At 36.8% G+C, this 22,994-nt stretch overlaps 2 protein-coding genes across 2 annotated transcripts; one reads left to right on the forward strand and one right to left on the reverse strand.

Moving 5' to 3' along the window:
- Positions 1-1,688: 1,688 nt before the first annotated feature.
- LOC142506492 (glycosyltransferase 6-like) lies at positions 1,689-3,581 on the forward strand. Its single transcript, XM_075619469.1, has one exon. The coding sequence runs from the start codon at positions 2,083-2,085 to the stop codon at positions 3,454-3,456; it is 1,374 nt and encodes a 457-aa protein (XP_075475584.1). The 5' UTR covers positions 1,689-2,082; the 3' UTR covers positions 3,457-3,581.
- A 1,356-nt stretch (positions 3,582-4,937) lies between these two features.
- Positions 4,938-7,479, reverse strand: LOC142506647 (uncharacterized). The gene is made up of 2 exons (XM_075619475.1): positions 6,670-7,479; positions 4,938-5,913 (listed from the first exon to the last, which is right to left on the reverse strand). Exons 1-2 carry the CDS (start codon positions 7,416-7,418, stop codon positions 5,259-5,261), a joined length of 1,404 nt encoding a protein of 467 aa, XP_075475590.1. The 5' UTR covers positions 7,419-7,479; the 3' UTR covers positions 4,938-5,258.
- Positions 7,480-22,994: the final 15,515 nt, after the last annotated feature.

Below are 22,994 nucleotides of genomic sequence, written 5' to 3' on the forward strand. Positions count from 1 at the left end.
CATTTTCTTTAATGGTCTCGCTTAGACCAATGACTCAAGATGCATTTCTACATCGAGAGCTCCATGGCATATAATTTTTTCCCGTGATGTCGAGCGCAACAAATTCGAGCTTTGTCAAATTTGACATGGTGGTACTAAAAAATTACGATGCATTTTATTAGTTAATGAATATTGCAAAACAAATTAATGGATAAACAACAAGTACAAGCATTTGTAAAAATAAAGAAAACACACGAGGAGGATATTCTCCGATAAATAAAAAACTCGTGAGTATGATAACCAAAATAATTAAAAATAACCTTGAAAAAGCCATCTTCTTTTTTCTTCGAAAATTTGATGAAGAATAATTTTTAGAATAGGAGAAAGTTGGAGTGATTGAAAGAGTTTGCGAGATCATATTTATAGGGCAAAAACTAGCCGTTTTGTTATCGTTTATGACCGTTGATGTACAAAAAAATAAATGTATGTATTTGTATAATTCTATGGTAATAATATGGTGTATATAATATTAGTCATGTTTAAATAATTATGTATATCATATCACATTATTATAATGAAGTATCATAAGTTATTTTGTTTAAAACCTTATAGGCTTTTATACTTGTCGTATCCCTTACCGGGAGTGTGGGATGTCGTCTTAACATCCTCCCAAGATTTATAACAAGTTTTTGAAAAATTTATTTTTATTATTTTAATAATAACATTATATTATATATTAAATATATACACAATAAATAAATAACAGTAAAATAAATATTATTATTTTTGTTACCTTTTTCTTCTGTTTGGAGCTTGGAAAAGTATGGAGGACTTTTAGAGCTTCGTGCTGATAACGTGTTGTGAAAAGTAAAAATTTATGGTAAAAAGTAAAAATCTCAAACTCTCAAAATTTACCAAACTACACACTTTATAATATTTTTCTCTCTACTCAATTGTATCAAATCTTTACAAATGAAGACCTATTTATAGGATTTCTTTGGAAAACAATCCAAAAACAATTTCATCATTACATACATCTTCACACACTAATTTTCAATATTCAACACCTAATTTTACCTAATTTTCAACATTCAACATTATAATTTTCAACACAAATATTTTTCATATTTTCAACACAATTAACCAATGTTCATCTAAGAATTATTTCACTAATTAGTGCTTAATAATATATAGTAATTACCCGATTACCGTGTATGTTAAGCCAGTTTTATTATTTTCAATTATTGAATCATTCGGCCACCCTTTTTAATGCCACATTTAAGTTACATAGCATTATATGATTATGAAGGCTCATTTTTTCAGTTCATTGGATTTATTAATTAAGAATTAATGGTATTTATTATGTCATTATTAGTCTCAATTATATATGTTTCTTTTCTTTCAGTATTCCAAATATATATTTCAGTTTCTTTATTTAGTAGCATTTTTATTGTTTTTTTTTTTTTACAAATACACCTACAATATTTTTTTGAATGAATTAAATAAATATAAATTATGAAATTTGTTTCTAATCTTTAATTTTCCAATAATTTTTTCAATCTGTGTGTGAACACATGCATTTATTTTTCAAGATAGTCCAAACTTTTTCTATTTATGAAAATTTAAATATATCAAATTCTAGGAATAAGATGTTTTGGGTAAAGATACGACATGTACCTTTAAAAATAACTTTAATTTTATAAATGAAAGCTTGAGGTGTCGGTTCCAAAGATCTAACGTACGTCCATCAGCGCACTGAAATCTGAATTGGCCAGCCCCAATTTCCAGTACTTCGTATTACACTAAGCAACAACCGCCATTAAAGAACCTTCAACCACCAGCTTTCTATCTCCAAGTTCCTTTCGTCACTGATCACAGTCAAATACCACTTGTTTCAAGTTCCCTTCAGCTGTTTTGGAACTATTCATAGACTATATACACAGGCTCGGACAAATCTTTGGGCGTATACAGGGGATGGTGACGCATTGATTCAGAATTCAAGGTGGTGGCAACCCGAGTTTCATCGCTAACAGACGAAATTCACCGCGATGACGCGTGTTTTGGAGGATTGGGCTTAAATTCAGTGGCTTTTATTGGTTTATAATGGTGTCCTCGGAGGTCTCCCAGCTCCATAATCTCTCCATGGCCAAGTATAATGCTCGGAGCAGGGCCGTTTCGTTTCTTTCCGATACATTTCTCATGGTTGGCGCTTCCATGGTGGCTTTCTTAACCATCTGGGCACTGTGGTCTCTCTTCAGCCCGAATGCAAAGCAGACTCCGGCTTTCTCTGCTGAGTTAGACGCTTCACACACCTCCACTGCTGCCTCTTCCGTGAGCTGCGTCGATTATGTTTCGGGACCTAACTTCCGCCATGATCCACCGGATCAGAACTTCTACGATGATCCTACAATAAGATATACAATAGACTCGCCGCCGGTTAAGAACTGGGACGAGAAGAGAATAGAGTGGCTGAAGCAGCACCCCACGTTCGCCGCCGGAGTGCAGAACCGGATTCTGATGGTGACTGGGTCACAAGCGACGCCGTGTAAGAATCCCATTGGAGATTATTTACTCCTGAAACTCTTCAAGAACAAGGTGGATTACTGCAGGCGGCACGGCATCGACATTTTCTACAATAACGTGCTGTTCCAGCCGAAGATGTTCTCTTTCTGGGCCAAAACCCCCACCATCAAAGCCGTAATGCTCGCCCATCCCGAAGCCGAATGGATCTGGTGGGTCGATTCAGATGCCGCCATAACAGACATGGACTTCAAACTCCCATTAGAAAGATACAAGGACCATAACTTCGTACTCCACGGCTGGCTCAATTTAATCTACGAGACGAAGAGCTGGACCAGCATCAACGCGGGTGTGTTCCTCATAAGAAATTGCCAATGGTCGATGGATTTCATGGATGTCTGGGCCAGCATGGGTCCACAATCACCTGAATACGATAAATGGGGCGAAACCCTGAGCACTCTTTTCAAAGACAAGATTTTTCGAGAATCCGATGATCAATCCGGCTTAGTTTACTTGCTATTGAAAGAAAAAGAGAAATGGGGAGGCAAAATCTACGTCGAGGATGAATATTACTTCGAAGGGTATTGGATGGAGACTCTTGGCACATTTGAGAATATCACAGAAAAGTATATACAAATCGAGAAGGAGTCGCCATTGTTGAGGAGGAGACACGCGGAGAAAGTGAGCGAAGTCTATGCTACTGTGTGGGAGGAGTATCTCAAGGGAACTGGATATGGAAGAGGAAGTTGGAGAAGGCCGTTCATCACTCATTTCACAGGATGTCAGCCGTGCAGTGGGAATCATAACCAGATGTATTCTGGGCAGACTTGCGTTGATGCAATGCAGAAAGCTCTGTTGTTTGCAGATAATCAGGTGCTGAGGAATTATGGGTTTGTGCATTTGGATTTGTTGGATCCCTCGGCGGTGAATCCTCTGCCATTTGATTACCCTGCTTGAGCTAGTGGAAAATCTACCAGTTTGTTTGATTTTTCTTCTTTTTTTTCCTCTCGGGGGAAAATGATATATGATTTCGTTTGAGAAATAAGAATATACGTACATATATACATGTGTTTGTTACATTTTATTTGTCATTTTCTCGTGCTGATTGCATATATATATTTCATTGAATTTATATGTAAAGATCTGGACACACAGGTCAGATCGCTTAACCACCTGCTAGTATCGAACTATATCCAATTTCATGAACAAGTGCTAGCATATGTGTAGAACCATTTAACACAAAGGCGCAAGTATCTGAAGTTCAGGTATAAATTTAATTCGTGATAATTTTGAGTTCATCTTCTATCAGTTGAGTACTTGTATTAATAAATGTGGTGGATGATTTTTTGAAATGATATAATTCTTGCGGATAGGTTATTTTGTATTTATAATCGATATAGCTCTAATATTGGGAGTGAACCAAGTATTTTATTTTTTTGCCAATTATGATCATTTTCCACAAACATAATTATACAACATTTTTTCAATTACATGGGGTGAGGTTTTTCGATATCACTTAAAATCAAATCCAAGTCTCCCAATAGATATTACTTCAAATCAAATCCAAGCATTTTCCATATTCAGAGATGTTTATGTTATTGCAACATGAGCCCAATGGCTATACTAACATTCTCATTATTGGAATCTTTGGTGCTATATTGTATGGCTGCGTTTGGTTAATGAGATTAAGTAGGATAGATTATTTTATCACACTTTATCCAACGTTTGGTATGATTTTTATTTAACCAACTCAATCCCTTCTATAACTGATTAGATTGAACCACCTCGGCCGCCGGACCGCCGTCGTACTCGTCGTTGCACAGCCGTCGCCGTACCACCGCCGGACACCGTCGCACCGCCGTCGCCGTACCACCGCCGGACCGTCGCCGCCACCTCGGCCGCCAGATCGGCCGCCGACCATCTCTGCCGCCGAACCACTGTCGAAATGTCGCAATGCCGCCGCCGGAGTGGAAGAAGACAGGGCAATTTTGTCTTTTAAAAAAAAATTCAAAATTATCCTACACTTAAAAATCTTACCAAACAGAATACTATTTTACACCATATGTTATATTTCTACGACAATCATTTTTTTTATTATTTACATACTAATTATTAGTTTATTTTATCCTCCAACCAAACGCAACGTGATTGGAATTTGGCAGATAAATAAAGTTCATGCACTATCTCAACAAACTTCCCAACCCAACATTTGAGTCAATGATAGTGTTCCCTATGGTGAATTCAATGTGGCCACCCGTGTGTCTGGTGGGATTAAACAAATTTAAACCACCATTGTGACGTGAATTAAATTATCAGATTCATATCAGACACTTGGCTCTTCCGTAGACATGTTCTATACGAGCATGGTGCCTTCCAGATACTGAAAGGCACATATTTTGAAACAAAAAATTGAATATAAGCGAGAGCGAAATGCAAGATCTTCAAACTTAGAGCATTCATTCACCCCCCTTCACAGACAAGCACAAAACCAAGCATCTCAAAGATACAGACAATTTGATATTGATACAGATGGAAAATTATTGAAAACCATAAAATTCAAGAGAGAAATCTACCGATAACGATCCTGGTATCAGAGTATTCAATTCTTTGAGCACCTTAATTTACAAAAATCGACCACATTGCTTTAATTCAAGCTACATCATCATTTCAGAATGATGACATGAATGTCCCAGGCCAAATTATGATGTCGGATCAGAATATACCACAACAATAGTCGGTTTTGCGCCAATTAACGGTTATTATGAAACCATGGCATTGGGTTCATTGACATCTCCCTCTGCTGCTGGCACCTCACTGAACATGTATTGACTTTGATATTCCATTAAATATTGAGTCGACCTCTTGACATCAAAAAATAGCTCGTATACTCTGCTAATGTCTTCAATTTCTACAAGCTTTCCCTTCCGTTTTAGGCAGGCCAACGCAGAGGAAGTGATTAGGTTAATAGCATATCTCAAAGAAGTATTCTCTCCAATTTTCGTCAACAAAACCTTAGCATCTTCAGACATTTCTACATCTTCCTCTTGGCAACGGATGTCCAAAATTTTTCGAATATCATCTGCCGTATATGGTTGTGTAGAGATGATTAACAGACGATCAAGAAAATCAATCGGAATACCATGCGGGGATCTGTAGTTTGTTCCTCGAATAGAAGTAATCCCTCTGTTGGTGGCAACAACAACTATAGGTGCCATATCATTTTCCAATGCACGGTTTAAGAAGGAAAAGCACTCAATGTCAAGCATGTGAACCTCGTCAATAAAAAGTACACCTGGCACAATTTCCGCTTTTCCTTCCTCCCTCCACTCAGCAACCTTTGTGTCGATTTGTTCCCTAACTTCAGCCCGAATTTCACCGGTATCACCAGTGAACAAAGCTAAAAAACCCTGAGTTCTGAATTACGTGAGGACTGTTAGAGGTTAAGAGCAAGAGAGGACCATTATCTTAAAACAGACAACAAACTCAAGTTATTCAAGATAAAGTAGACTGATGACAATCTTAAAACAAGAGCAAGAGAGGACCATTTTCGCTTATGGAGTTCACTACGCATGTCTAGTTCCTGTTAACAAGCTATCTGGTACAATCAGATAGATATTAACCACAGGAATCAGGCAAACAGCAGGTGTGGCTGATGCCAAAAAGTAGACCGATGAAGGTAGCCAAGTAAACAACTTCACAATGGAAAGCAATGTATTCTGCTCGTGCATATGCATATGCCATAAAGTAGCATGTGAAGCAGGCAAAACCAATAGCAAATTTATGAAATGTCACAGATTGAGTTTCCACAAAATTAACGCTAATGCCAAACCATCAGCTAAAATCAATGTATTTTTCTTTTACTTGTTCTACTCCATTACATTTGCGCAAAGAATGTGATTAATCTAGCTTGTTGATGTGTACCAAGCAATTCCATACAATTTCTTTAGCTTAAATTCAGAATTTAGCTCGGATATAAAGTAAAAGTGTAAAACTAACAGCACGTGACTTCTAAGGGGATTCTTTGTACAGTTATATTTCGCTCGGGCGAGCGCATATCCAACTTAAAAGCTAGAAACAATGTACACAGGAAAAATCTCAACCAAACAAGGCACACAAGAATGAGCCAGTGACTTCATGACATTAAACATATAAATATTTAATTTCCATTACCTGCTGTTGATTACATCTATCTCGTGAAGGGTAACGCAATGCACGACCTCCTTCCTCTTTTGCAGCTCCCCGTCCGGGCACTGCACGAACTTGGTTTGCGCCCCCATGGCATCATAATCCCGCGACCTCGAGAATGATCTACCCAGCTTCGATATTTTCCCAGATGCCTTGTCAATGGCAATCACGTCTCCACTCTGCACTTTCTCCTTCCCCAACGCCTCGATCATCTTCACCCCCAAATCATACACTGTCTCCATCTCCGTCGTCTTTAGGGTCAATTTCCCGGTCTTCGAAGCGGCCCCCGCCACCGCAGGGCGGTCAATTTGTACCTCCACCACCTCACCTTCAATCACCTCAGTTTCCTCCTTAATTCTAACCCCGATAGCCTTCCTGAAGGCCTGCATCAGCGCCTCAGTTTTCGACATCTCGAGGGAAAACAGTTCACTACCAGCAAGCATAGCAAAAGGGGTTTCTTGGCCAAGGGATTTGGCCATGCCCATGGCGATAGCTGTCTTCCCAGTGCCGGGCTGGCCAGCTAGGAGGACAGCTCGGCCGGCAATTTTTCCTTCCTGCACCATTTTAACTATGACTCCTGCAGCTTTACGAGCGGAGGTCTGGCCGACTATACCCTCGGAGGAATATCGTGGTTCAAGGGCGGAGTCGAGGCCCAGGCCTCGGATATGGGAATGAGCTCCGATTCTTTCAATTCGGGTCAAATCTCGCATCTCGGAAAGCTTGATTTCCGCCATGGCGAAATTTGTACAGTACCGGAGGAGGGAGGTAGAGATAGGAGAGGGGTTTAGGGTTTTGGTCTTCAAGACACCAATATATAGAAGCCCAATTAGCCCATAACAAGCCCATTTATCATCTTCTGAAAACCAAATAGGTTTCGACACACCATGATATAAGAGCCCAACTGGCCCATTGGTTCAAATGTTCAGTTATTTAGTTATTTAATACTTGTTTCGTGAGGACATACTCAATTCAAGTTTCAAAGCTAATTGGGATCTCTCTCCGAAATATTTGCCGAATTTTGTATTATAATCAAGTACTTACTACCACAATTCTTAAATAAAACTAAGTAAAACCCCGAACGTTTCTCATTTCATGCATAGAAAAATAACACATTACACCCCGGCCTGGATCATACTCATTTGTATTTAACATCCATATCAAAATCATCATCGCCACTCGCGATTTTGCTTCTTCTAGGAGCCGCGAAGCTTCTACTACTGGGGTACGCGACAACACTTGTTTTCATCAATCCGACCTATCGTAACCGACTGGCTGCGAGGCAGCAGGCGATGCTGGGCCGCCTCATATTCCCATCGAACTAGGCCTTCTCGAGCACTCGTCTGAACTTGTACTGCAACTCGACTTCGAGGAGGCGAAGCTTACGCTTCTGGGCAAGCTCATGCAGCTGCCATAGAACACATGCATGCCCAAGCATGGTTTGCAGAAACGGTATATGCTGTTATGGAACGGAAACGAGGACCCACCTTGACGAAGTTCCGGGATGTGAACATTGATGCTTTGGATCGTCGTTACGTAGATAGAAAACGTCGTGTTAACGGTGGAACGGCACGGATCGACGAAACGACACAGAACGTTAAAAAAAGGAACGATAGTCGAGTTCTGGACCCACCTCGGGGTCGAGGTGGGTGGAGCTTACTTTCAAGCTCTTCACAACTGGGTCGAGCTCGACCCAGGTCTGAAGAGTGGGTCGAGCTCGACCCAAACTCTTTGGTCGAGTTGAGAAGCTCGACCCACTCTTCTGGGTCAAGTTGGTTGATATAGATACAAAATATCTTTTCAACTAATGTCTCCAAGTGAATCTATATATGCGAGATATCTTTTCAAATAATGTACATTGCATTTCTGTAAAATATTTTATTATTTGATTTGAAAACACCATGCAATGCTTAAATATACCATTTTCTTGATTTTAATATCACACACATATACATACTCAATTTTGTAGCTGAAATTATGCTGTACTCAGAATTATAAGGTATGAATATATTGTGTTTTCTTTTGAAGTAATACATTATATTTCTTTATTTTTAGTATTTTTAATTTCAAAGTTGTTGAAATTTGATAATATTTGGGATTTTGGTGTTTTGTTTGAATTTTTTAATTTTGTATAAGTCAATATAAGTATTCTAAATCCTTGCGTGGTATTTTATAGAATTCTGGATATTATAAAGTTAATATTTGTGTTGAGAGGCACGGAATTTTATGAGATACAATATCTTCTTTCTTCCAATTAATTTTTTTTCAAAGTTATAACTCAAAATTTTCTTAATGGTATATTTCAATTTTGAGAAGGTTGTGAAAATTTCGAAATATAACAAAGATATGCTTTGTGATTCAATAAATTGTAAATAAAATTTAAAAAATATATTTACGATCATGTTTTCATCAAATAATCTATTCAAATGATATTTATTTTGATTTACATATTTTTAAATATATTTTTAAAAAATTTTAAATTTATATTAATTTTTAAAAAATATTTACGCTGTGACCGTTCCGTGAATTGTCATGAGAACTGAAATGTGAGCTCCGCGACGATCTCTGCGACCTCGATTGGGAACCATGTGCCCTAGCAGCCGACATGTTTTGTACGCACAGATAACGGGCTTTGGCCAGAATCTTGATTGGCCCTCTCGTGAATCGAATCAATATGCTTTGATCCTTTAATCCCATTTATTTTTTATTTGGATTAAGTACATGGAATTAATAAGTAGATAGTGTAGTTTGAAGTGAATGATCAGGATGAACCGAAAGAGAGCATGGTATTTATAACAATAATATTAATTATTGTAATATTCATATTAATCATATAATCAAGTGGCAAATGAGATCTAACACAATTTAAGCTAAAAATGGGCAAAGGGGGGGGTGTTTTCTTCGGTGTGTGAACCAGCATGTACGTGTTTAGGCACCAATTGCCCGAAATATATTTGTTTGAATGAGGAGCGACCATACATAAATGCATAATAGTTCACTTTTCAAAATTTTGTTATTTACGATTTGAATTTTTCAAGACAAATATTTTTTTATTAATATAAATTATAATGTGCAATATTAAGTGAGATCAAGGATTATACATGTTGATGAGTTATAGCTCATCTGACACCAAAGTCCTAAATTTAAGACGAGATTTTGGTTTTATTGTAATAGGTGTTACATTATTTTATTATATTTTTATCAAAACTATTTTTTATATATAAATGTATATTGTTACGAAATTTCTAGAATTTCTTTATAAATATTTCATATATATTATTAATTTAATCAACTTTAAATATTTTACATATTTATAATTTATATATATGCAAATAATTTAATCATTTTACTCGAGCAACTCTGATAACTCACAAACCACACAGCTGTATCCGTACTTTAATCTGAATCAATTTAAACAAACTATCCATACATACAACAATTCACATACAAGGATAATAGTCCAAATAGTCTTATAAGATTGTTCATTTTGTATTTTTTGTCCGATAAATATTTGATTTTAGATTTTGGTCATGTAAATTAGTTTGTGTTTTGATTTTTAATCGGTTTTCATTGAGTGTTGACAGTGAACACATAAACATTTATCGACATCATATTTGCATTTTCCGGCTATATCAACATATTCTGACGTCGCGTAATTACTTTATGAAAAAAAACTAAAATTAAACAAAAATATAACACAATTTAGTGACCAAAATCCAAAACTGAATACTGACAAAGACCAAAACACGAAATGAGCAAATTTATAGAACTATTTTGAGTATTCTCACCGATATATATGCAGTAGGCCAATTATAAATATTTCTTTCAAAATTTAACATTGCTATAAATATTGATTGTTGGGCTCGTAACCGAAAAGATGAAATACCCATTCATCAAATCCTTTTGTATTTAACGTTCATAGTAATATCACGATCAACACTCGCAATCTTTCTTCTGTTAGAGTAGATGTCTTGCAAGCCAACGGTTGGCTAGGGAATTTATTGACTCAAGTGAAATAAACAATCTTTATTTTAATATAATTTAACTTTTAATGGTTTCGTTATACTTTATCTGTATACACATGCAAACAGCATAGATAAAGTCTTTGATTATGCTTTAATACAAATGAATCGTAATTCGATGTTGAAACTCATTTGTAAACACTGCATATTCTAAATTCGTTCCTAGTCGATTCAGCCGCCTAAAACATGGATAAAAGTCGCTTGAGCTCGAGACTAGCATCTGTGATGTTGTGTACTGCGTTTCTTGGTAAGGGCATAGAGATGTCCAAACATACAGATGGGTAGTCATATGATGATTATACCGAACAACCCTCCCTCGGACTTTCCAAGTGGTTATCATTCATCGAGAGGATAAGTCTGTGGTTATGATTGTACACCATTAGTCCTTACGACCCGGGATAACACTGAGCCTCTATATGCTAGGGCTGTGCTTTGACTCGTTTACCGGCTCTAGGAGAGTCATCAGGTGGCGAGGTTGGGTATAGTTGCGGCACATATAGGAGCCAGTGCATTGTAGTCGGGGATTCACCGCTCACCTACGGGTGTGATATCCTATGTGATCTGATGAAATAATAGTGCATGGAATCTCTGGCCAGAGTGCGAGATGTACGTTGGAGAAGGAGTTCTTCAAATAGTACACGCGATGCCACTATTATAGTTATCACATAGTTATCGAATTATTATGCAACCCTCGATGAACCAATGGTTGCAGATTCGATCGGATATATGAGATGAAGGGACCGTACTGTACGTTAATCATAATCGACTGGTTCTTGCAGGCACTATCAGTGATACCTAGGGGATCATGGGGCGATGCTACTAGACGCTCTTACCATGATCCGATGGGTACAATCAGAAATGAGTTCTGACATTCTTGATCAAGGTGTTGATGAAAAGAATTGGGCTAACTAGGGTAAGCCCGAATAAAGGATTATGTCCTGAATCACAAAGAGTTGTGAACCCACGGCTAGATGTATCCCTGAACCATTGAGGGTCACACAAGCACTGGTTTACTTGCTCCCGTTGAGATAATAAATTCAAGGAGTTGAATTTATAGAAAACGTTGAGATAATAAATTCAATGAGTTGAATTTATAAGAAATAAGTTTGATATGATCAACTGATAAACTTATAAATAAAGTTTATAAAAGCTTATAGAAATTTTGAGAGCATGACTGCTAAAACAATCAAAGGGAGTGCACCTGCCATATTTAGACATTGGTGATCTCGATATTATAGTGTGTATCATAATAACAAACAAGTTCGAACTGTCAAATCGATGATATTTGATCACCGATCGGGATTATGATGATATTAATGTAATGGGAGCATGAATAATGGGCTTGTAAAAGTATAAGCTCATCATGCTAATTTATTAAAGTTCAAGTGGGCTTTAGTAGTTGAATTATATTTTGATTGAGTCAAAATATAGCCCATTAAGTTTTATAAAATATGGTATTGATTTATGTAATATGGAAATATTCATGATACCATAATTTTAAAACTTGCACACAAACAAAATGTTAATGCATGATTAGTAGTGTGCCATTCTCGTGAGTCAAGGATTTATTGAAATTTATTAACTTAATTAATATGATTAATTAAGGAAATTACAATTAGTTGATTCAATTAACATAATATTTATATATTGCTTTGAGAATGGACCACCGATGCTTTATACATAAAAGGAAAATCGAGATTTGCAAGGTGATTTGACAAGAAATCAAAAAGGACTTTTATTTGGCATGCAAATATTGTTTAGAATATTTAATTGACTTAATTAAGCTATTTAATTAAGTAAATTGAAATTAGAAACAATGAATAGAATTTTGATTCTTATTACGCACACAGAGGCATCCGAAATTAGAGGAAGACTTTCGGCTCTTCCCAAGAATGGAGTGCTGCTCTCGAAAATTATTTTTCTTGTTGCAAGAAGTTGATTTCCTCTTCATGTTTTATCTCTACGCAATAGATCTTCTAATTTTCTAGTGCAAATTAGAAGAAGAACAAGTAATCCGGTCGTGGACCTGATTCGAAGATTAAAGAAGTAGATCGAAGAACGTTCGGGATTTACAACAAGAGCTACGTCCGCTAATACCGGAGTAGTTGGTGCCAAGTGAAATTATTCACCAAATGTATAATTCTTTAATATCCTATGAATGTTTTTGTTAAATCATACGAGCGTCCAAAGCAAAACATATTTTGATTGTCAAAATAAAATAAAAATTTTTAAACTTCCGCTGCGTTTGGGCACGTAGAAAACCCAGATCCAACAGTGGTATCAGAGCCAGGTTTTCTGAATCGTAAGATTTTAAATTATATTGAATAATTTGTTTCTAACCACACAAGAAAATTTTCAGAAAATTGATGCACCATAAAATTATTTTTTTCGGATTTTCAAAAACAAAAAAAAAAATTTATTTTTCGCGATCTGCCCGGAACTGTTCCGGGCAGACCGCGGGCAGGGCTGCGCGCGCAGCGCGCAGCGCCCGGCGCGTAGGAACGCGCAGCGGGCGCGCGCGGAGGGGCGCAGCGCCCGGCGCGCAGGAACGCGCAGCGGGCGCGCGCGGAGGGGCGCAACGTGCGGAGCGTCCGCACGCTGCGCGCGGCGTTGCGCGCACAGGTTGCTGCCACTGCCCGAAACGTTCGGGCAGCGAGGGCGGCTGCCCGGGATCGTCTCGGGAAACGTGAAAATTGATGGGCTTGAATTGTTTGGGCCCAAGGTGCAATTTTCTGATTTTTCAAATTTTTGGGCAAAATTGTTATTTTTGAAAAATGGTTCAATTTTTATTTTAGAAAATTAATAATTTTCTTGTAAAATAAATAATTAGAATATGATTTTAATTATTTATGGTAAAAATGAGTTTTTACAAAAAAAATCAATTATTATTGATTTAATTGAAAATTAAATAAAGGAGTTTATTTAATTTATTAAATATTTTAATAATTGTGGTGGTTAGTGATAAAATTATTAGATATATGATTTATCAATTAATTAAATTGTTTAATTAAATTGATGTTAATATTTGATATTAAATGCATGAAGGATGATCGAGAGCCTTGACCAATGTGTTAGGTGTATGTTAGGATATTTTACTGTTTTATTCGTTTTTAATATTTGATATTGTTAAAGTGGGCCTGGTTTATGGCTCGTTCCCACCCCATGAGATGTATCCCTTATGTGCCATGGCTATTTAAATGTAATATTAGAAATAGTGGGAGATCAAGACTGGAAGATGGTGGGCCCGATAATCAAGAAGAAGACATGTAAAATATTGGAAGCTTTTGTAATAGTTGCATTTGCATCCCTGCATTCACCTAGGTTTGGACCAGGATCCATGTATGGCTCACATGGATCTAATAGTGTTGGCGATCGATCATCCTTATTTATTGTTGAATGTCATATTATGATATATGTGATATATAGTAGTATGCATGTATGTATATCATTAGATAATATAGTTGCATGGATCCATCAAACATACAAACTCGTGGCACGCGATTTTTAAATTAAAATGATGAGACAATTTTGAAATTAAAATCCCTCATTTTGAATATGATTCAAAATTTATATCAAACCGAAAAAGTAAAAATTAAAAGAGTTTAATTTTTCCTTGCCTTCCATCAACCGTGGTTGCATGTTGATCGCTACCCGCGGACAGTGTCTGACTCATATTATTAGGGAGGTCTGGACGCCGGAAAGCTGTGACTTCCATCGGACATATGATGTGAATTGAGTGGAACTCCCATGACTTCGGCTCATATTATTGGGGGAACTCATGGCGACCGTCTACTACAATTCAATATTGATGGGTCGGTTTGACACGCAAAAATAAACGGCGTCATATTATTGGGTCCTTATTAAACGTGAGGCAAAACACGCGGAGATTGCATAGGGATGCAATTGGATTATACCTTTTAGAAATTATAATTGGCTGATATTATTCGGGATTATAATTGGCTAATTGGACTCTACGTGCCCACTAAGGAAATACGATTTCCCTTTTTCATCAGAGGGTGGTGAAAATGTCAAAATAGTGGGAGGGAGATTTATAAAATAAAATCCATATTTTATATCTTAAAATTATTTTAAAATAATCAGCAACCATTATTCTGTTTTCATATCAGTATATTTTTGATTTCGTCACGTAATTCATTTTTGTTATTAACAAGCTAACCGAATCTAATTTTCAAGACTGGTTGGGAAAATTGTTCTGAATTCAGAGAAAATGACATACACACTAATGTCAGTCTTGTTGAACTGACAATGCATGCAAGATGGTGGGACCATAGTATGCAAGCTAAAGTGTGATGTGCTCGCTTCTATGTCAAATGAACTGTAGGGACAGTTTGAGGAAATTTTGAATGCTGCTGACATTCGAATGTACGTGAAAGAGTTGCATGGTGCATGAAACTATGCACACCACTTTCAAGGAGCTCATGACTACATGCATGCAAGATGGGGCTCTGGCCCATGAGCGTGGTGTACATATGATTGGGCTTATTGAAAATGTGGTGGGCCTGGAATATGTGATTCCTAACGAGTTAATTGATAACATCAATTTGTTATGTTTATCTTCCTCATTTGACGGGGTTATGGTGAACTTCAAGTTTAATAAGATATTTGATAGCCTTGAAGAGCTAGTCAATATGCTTATAACTTATGAGATCACCGTAAAATAAGAAAAATCGTTGTTTTTCTAATGCGCCTCTCGTCAGACGAAAATGGCCCACAAGGTAAGGGAAAGAAATGTTCTGTCCCTCACAAAAAAAAAAAAACAATCCCAATAAGAGGCAAACTCTGAAAGACACTTAAAAGGCCTACAAAGCCCGATAAGTTAGAACATATTTATTTCACTGCAAGAAGTCCGGACATAAGTAATTATATGTGCCAGAAATGTTCTGGAAATGATAAGTGAATGTTCAAGTAAACATGATTTCAACAACAAACAAAAGAAAGTTAGATGATCCAAATCCCACACAAATATGGCAGGCTAGACTAGGTCACATTTCTCAAAGAAGGATGCACAAGCTAGTGGGAGAATGCATGTTTGACTTGTCAGACATAAATTCTCTACTTATCTGTGAGTCCTGTCTGAAAGGAAAAATGACCAAGACTCCATTCGATGGAAACTTAGAACGTGCACATGGTCTACTGGATTTGATCCACACAGACGTTTGTGGCCCGCTAAGTGTTAGCACAAAATTTGGGCATTCCTACTTCATTACCTTTACTGATGATCATTCGAGGTATGGGTACGTTTATTTGATGAAACACAAATCTGAAGCATTTGAAAAGTTCAAAGAATTCAGATCTGAAGTAGAAAATCACCTTGAAAGAAGTATTAAGGCACTTTGATCTGATCGAGGTGGAGAATACTTAAGTGCTGAATTTTTGGGTTATCTAAAAGAGAATGAGATTCTCTCACAGTGGACTCCACCAGCAACACCACAATTGAATGGTGTCTCTGAACGTCGAAATCGAACCTTGATGGACATGGTTCGATCTATGATGGGATTCACTGAATTGCCTATATCGTTTTGGGGCTTTGCGCTTGAAACTGCGGCAATGTTGTTGAATAATGTCCATACAAAGGCAGTGGATAAAAACCCATATGAGATATGGATGGGAAAAACTCCCAAATATTCTTACATGAGAATATGAGGATGTCCTGCTTAAGTGAAGCAGACAGTGGGAGACAAATTGGATAGTAGATCCACTTTGTGCTACTTTGTAGGATATCCAAAGAACTCTGTTGGATATTATTTCTATCATCCCAATGAAGCAAAAGTGTTTGTTTCAAGAAATGCCACTTTTTGGAAAAAGAAATTTCTATTAGATAGAAAAGGCAAGATGATAGAATTTGAAGAAATTCAAGATACTCCCTCAACTATAGTAGTTGAACCTAATCTCCAACAACCAGTAGTTGAAGTACAAGCTCCTAGGAGGTCTGATAGTGTTATTAGACCACCTGCTAGATATATGCTTCTTCATGAACAAGACCATGATGAGTCTTGTGTTGGATATGATCCAATGAACCTTAAGGAAGCAATATCTGATACTGATTCAACCAAATGGCTTGAAGCCATGCAGTCAAAAATGGACTCTATGTATTCAAATCAAGTCTGGACATTGGTGGATCAACCTGAGGGAATCGTTCCTATAGGGTGCAAATGGATCTACAAAAGAAAGCTTGGGGCGGATGGGAAGGTAGTGACCTTCAAAGCAAGACTGGTTGCAAAAGGATATACTCAAAGGCAAGGAATAGACTATGAGGAAACCTTTTCACCAGTTGCTATGTTTAAGTCCATTAGAATACTACTAGCCATAGCAGCATGGTACGACTATAAGATATGGCAAATGGATGTAAAGACTGCATTCCTCAATGGAGACATCAAAGAAGAAATTTATATGTCTCAACCCGAGGGATACACATCAGTAGGAAGTGAGCATAAGGTATGCAAACTTCAGAGATCAATATATGGTCTCAAGCAGGCATCAAGGAGTTGGAACCTCAGATTTTATAGCACTATCAAAGAGTTTGGTTTTGCAAAGAATCCTGAGGAACCATGTGTGTACAAGAAAGTTAGTGGGAGTGCAGTGACATTCCTAGTACTTTATGTTGATGATATCCTGCTCATTGGGAATGATGTAGGATTACTGCAATCAACTAAAGTATGGTTGGCCAGTAAATTCTCCATGAAGGACATGGGCGAAGCATCTTATGTATTAGGAATACAGATCTATAGAGATAGATCGAAGAGGATGCTGGGACTCACCCAAGCCACTTATATCGATACCCTTCTTAAGCGATTCTCTATGGAAGAGTCCAAGAGAGGATACTTACCAATGTGTCATGGTATTACTCTATCTAAAGCTATGTGTCCCAAAACTGATGAAGAGATAGAGATGATGACACGAATTCCATATGCGTCAGCCATTGGTAGTATCATGTATGATGTGATATAGACACGTCCTGATGTTGCTTACGCTCTGAGTGTTACAAGCAGATATCAGGCGAACCCTGGTCCAATGCATTGGAAGGCCGTGAAAGACATTCTTAAATACTTGAGAAGGACTAAGAACTTGTTCATGGTCTATGGGGGTGGAGAATTGAAATTGGAAGGCTACACTGATTCTAGCTTCCAATGTGACGTAGATGATTCGAAATCGACCTCTGGCTTTGTATTCATGCTTAATGGTGTGGCTATCTCTTGGAAAGGTTCCAAGCAAGACACCGTTGCGGATTCCACCACTGAAGCTGAATATATTGCTGCATTGGATGCAGCCAAAGAGGTAGTTTGGATGAGGAATTTTGTCCAAGAGTTGGGCGTTATTCCTAATGAAGTTGATCCAGTCCCATTGTACTGGGACAACACTGGTGCCGAAGCGCAAGCAAAGGAACCAAGGTCTCATCAGCGATCCAAACATGTACTAAGAAAGTTCCACATCATACGGGAGATGGTGGGAAGATGAGACATATCAATTGAAAGAGTCCCCTCTGCAGATAATGTTGCTGATCCACTTACAAAGCCCTTGCCAGGACCATTGTTTGAAAAGCATCGCGAAGCAATGGGATTAAAGTTATGGGTAGTTGGCTCTAGGGCAAGTGGGAGATTGTTAGAGTAGATGCCCTGCAAGCCAACGGTTGGCTAGGGAATTTATTGACTCAAGTGAAATAAACAATCTTTATTTTAATATAATTTAACTTTTAATGGTTTCGTTATACTTTATCTGTATACCCATGCAAACAGCATAGATAAAGTCCTTGATTATGCTTTAATACAAATGAATCGTAATTCGATGTTGAAACTCATTTGTAAACACTGCATATTCTAAATTCGTTCCTAGTCGATTCAGCCGCCTAAAACATGGATAAAGGTCGCTTGAGCTCGAGACTAGCATCTGTGATGTTGTGTACTGCGTTTCTTGGTAAGGGCATAGAGATGTCCAAACATACAGATGGGTAGTCATATGATGATTATACCGAACAACCCTCCATCGGACTTTCCAAGTGGTTATCATTCATCGAGAGGATAAGTCTGTGGTTATGATTGTACACCATTAGTTCTTACGACCCGGGACAACTCTGAGGCTCTATATGCTAGGGCTGTGCTTTGACTCGTTTACCGGCTCTAGGAGAGTCATCAGGTGGCGAGGTTGGGTATAGTTGCGGCACATATAGGAGCCAGTGCATTGTAGTCGGGGATTCACCGCTCACCTACGGGTGTGAATATCCTATGTGATCTGATGAAATAATAGTGCATGGAATCTCTGGTCAGAGTGCGAGATGTACGTTGGAGAAGGAGTTCTTCAAATAGTACACGCGATGCCACTATTATAGTTATCACATAGTTATCGAATTATTATGCAACCCTCGATGAACCAATGGTTGCAGATTCGATCGGATATATGAGATGAAGGGACCGTACTGTACGTTAATCATAATCGACTGGTTCTTGCATGCACTATCAGTGATACCTAGGGGATCATGGGGCGATGCTACTAGACGCTCTTACCATGATCCGATGGGTACAATCAGAAATGAGTTCTGACATTCTTGATCAAGGTGTTGATGAAAAGAATGGGGCTAACTAGGGTAAGCCCGAATAAAGGATTATGTCCTGAATCACAAAGAGTTGTGAACCCACGGCTAGCTGTATCCCTGAACCATTGAGGGTCACACAAGCACTGGTTTACTTGCTCCCGTTGAGATAATAAATTCAAGGAGTTGAATTTATAGAAAACGTTGAGATAATAAATTCAATGAGTTGAATTTATAAGAAATAAGTTTGATATGATCAACTGATAAACTTATAAATAAAGTTTATAAAAGCTTATAGAAATTTTGAGAGCATGACTGCTAAAACAATCAAAGGGAGTGCACCTGCCATATTTAGACATTGGTGATCTCGATATTATAGTGTGCATCATAATAACAAACAAGTTCGAACTTTCAAATCGATGATATTTGATCACCGATCGGGATTATGATGATATTAATGTAATGAGAGCATGAATCATGGGCTTGTAAAAGTATAAGCTCATCATGCTAATTTATTAAAGTTCAAGTGGGCTTTAGTAGTTGAATTATATTTTGATTGAGTCAAAATATAGCCCATTAAGTTTTATAAAATATGGTATTGATTTATGTAATATGGAAATATTCATGATACCATAATTTTAAAACTTGCACACAAACAAAATGTTAATGCATGATTAGTAGTGTGCCATTCTCGTGAGTCAAGGATTTATTGAAATTTATTAACTTAATTAATATGATTAATTAAGGAAATTACAATTAGTTGATTCAATTAACATAATATTTATATATTGCTTTGAGAATGGACCACCGATACTTTATACATAAAAGGAAAATCGAGATTTGCAAGGTGATTTGACAAGAAATCAAAAAGGACTTTTATTTGGCATGCAAATATTGTTTAGAATATTTAATTGACTTAATTAAACTATTTAATTAAGTAAATTGAAATTAGAAACAATGAATAGAATTTTGATTCTTATTACGCACACAGAGGCATCCGAAATTAGAGGAAGACTTTCGGCTCTTCCCAAGAATGGAGTGCTGCTCTCGAAAATTATTTTTCTTGTTACAAGAAGTTGATTTCCTCTTCATGTTTTATCTCTACGCAATAGATCTTCTAATTTTCTAGTGCAAATTAGAAGAGGAACAAGTAATCCGGTCGTGGACCTGATTCGAAGATTAAAGAAGTAGATCGAAGAACGTTCGTAGGGATTTATAATAAGAGCTACGTCCGCTAATACCGGAGTAGTTGGTGCCAAGTGAAATTATTCACCAAATGTATAATTCTTTAACATCCTATGAATGTTTTTGTTAAATCATACGAGCGCTCAAAGTAAAACATATTTTGATTGTCAAAATAAAATAAAAATTTTTAAACTTCCGCTGCGTTTGGGCACGTAGAAAACCCAGATCCAACATCTTCTTCTAGTTGCTGTGGAGGATATACCCTTCGGATGAACCACCTCCGATTCACAACACTTATATTCGTCGATCGGACCAATCTGTTCCAACTGGCTGCGAGGCGCGGCAGCTGCCATGTCTTGTCTACTCATGGGGTTTGTCCTTCTCAGGTACTCGTCTGAAGTCGTACTGTAACTGGAATTGAACGAGCTTACGCCCACGTTTCTTGGCAGGCTTCCTAGCTGAGGAGTCGGGCAGCTAATGGAGCTGCCGTAGAACACAAGCGCGCCGTTGCCGGACATGTTACGGACGTACAAATCAAGGGCTCGGGTCAGGATCTTGATTTGCCCCTTCATGCATCGAAGCATCTTGCTCTTTTTTTTTTTAATCCCATAATTTTTTCCTTTGGATTAGGTAATGAGCGGATGGTGTAGCGTGATTTGAATGAGAAACCGGAGAGGAGACGTTATTTATAACACATAACTTCTTGCTTTGTATAAAATAATAGTAATATTATTATATTTAGTGAATTGGGTCTTATTTATAATATAAATATAATAATTATCAATTTTGCAAGTGCCAGAAGGGAAAAAAAGGAACGTGGACCAACCAGACATGTTGGGGATAGTGATGTATTTATTGAAAAAGGAGCAAGAGCTACCATTTCAGAAGGACAACCGCATTTGTTATTATTATAACATCTATCACTTCATCAAAAATTGTAGGGTCCACATACCACATACACATTACATTAACACATCTATTCCCCCACATTCATTTTAACATTCACACTCATTATTTGTAGGTCCCGATGTCCACTCATTCATCTTATTCTTACTATAAAACATTCACACTCATTATTTTTAATTTATTTTAATATCCGAATTTATTTTGAAAAAATGAAAATTTGAAATTTAAACCTATACATTAAATGACATTAAATAAGGAAACATCATCATGTGTGTGGGGCCCGCGTTCAGCGTCGATTTCTGGAAATACGTCGTAAATAGCGACGGTTTTTGAAAAAACCGTCGCTAAATATCAAATTTTTTTTTTAAAAATAAGCAGACAGAGGAGCGTTCAAACATATGAACACCCACATTTCTCTCTCTTAATGCCCACTCACGGTAGAGAAAGTGGTTGCTCTAAAGGCGTTATAGTTGACTATCTTTTATCTATTATCACGTGATTGGAGGAAATAATATATCAATTGTAGATTTTCCCAGAATTTTTAAAATTGAAATAAATAAAAATAATTTGTTATTTATTTGTGAAGCACGATATATATAATGTGAAATATTTAAATGGGATCGAGAATATTATAAACATCTTATTTATTTATTTATTTTGTTAACGTTCCTCTGTCATTTATTATTATTATTTTTAGTTAGGAAAAAGATTTTAACACAATGAAATCTCTAATTCAATATCTCATCCCAAAGCCAAATTTAAGACTTTTGTAGTGAATGATATATACAAGTGATTGATGTTCCTATTGTCATTTAAATTTGTGACTAGATTTTAGGCATACTTCCCAACAATGATATATTTTACTAATAGGGGTTTATCTTGCATCATCTTGAACAAGTGGTAAGATGAAATTTAAAATTTTGACCGAAAAGTGGAAAAATGGGTGCTTTCTGGCCATTTGAATTCTTTTGATTGTGCCCTGCCATTTGATAAATGTCAGGCCCGAACCTGTAATATAAAATCCGAGCCAAGCGTCTCGAACCCCCAAATTACCGAAATTTGATTTTTTTTGATTAGTACAGTATAATATAATTAACATATGAGCTCATCTCATAAATAATGATTTATAGACAATGGCTCATGATGAAAACTTGAAGTCTCACTGCCTATTTATCTTTTTTTAATCACACTCATAAACATTCAACAAGAACATATAATCAATCTGAAATACATGTCTCATAAAACTCTCATAAAAAAAACAAATCTTTCACTATTCTAATCAAGTTCGTTATCACTTGATTTATATGTCTATCGTTATGTTTTTGGCGATTATTCCACATTTGGAAGCACAATTTTTGTGATTTATCAAAATTTACAGAAAGGACTTCAAGTTGAAGTTGTTCAAATTTTATCACTATGTTACGAGAATGACAAAATAACTTGGTTATGTTATCGATCAAGGAAAAAAATATCAAGAAAACTGATTATTATACAAACACAATCAATAATTTCGTTTCCAAAAGTACGAGGCTAGCAATATTCAAGTGACTATATACTGCTTCGAAACATTAATTTCATATTTTGTTTAGATAGTCTTTGCATTATTAATATTTGTTTATGACATATTGTTTTTGTAAAATATATTTTGTCTATCT

Source organism: Primulina tabacum, chromosome 1 (assembly GCF_025594145.1).
Source record: "Primulina tabacum isolate GXHZ01 chromosome 1, ASM2559414v2, whole genome shotgun sequence".
Classification (NCBI taxonomy): domain Eukaryota; kingdom Viridiplantae; phylum Streptophyta; class Magnoliopsida; order Lamiales; family Gesneriaceae; genus Primulina; species Primulina tabacum.

Bases quoted from the DNA above. Each gene is read 5' to 3' on its own strand.
- LOC142506492 (XM_075619469.1), top strand. From the start codon at position 2,083: ATGGTGTCCTCGGAGGTCTCCCAGCTCCATAATCTCTCCATGGCCAAG.
- LOC142506647 (XM_075619475.1), bottom strand. From the start codon at position 7,418: ATGGCGGAAATCAAGCTTTCCGAGATGCGAGATTTGACCCGAATTGAA. The intron at 5,914-6,669 runs GTAATGGAAATT...CACGTAATTCAG, and splicing joins ATAGATGTAATCAACAGCAG to AACTCAGGGTTTTTTAGCTT.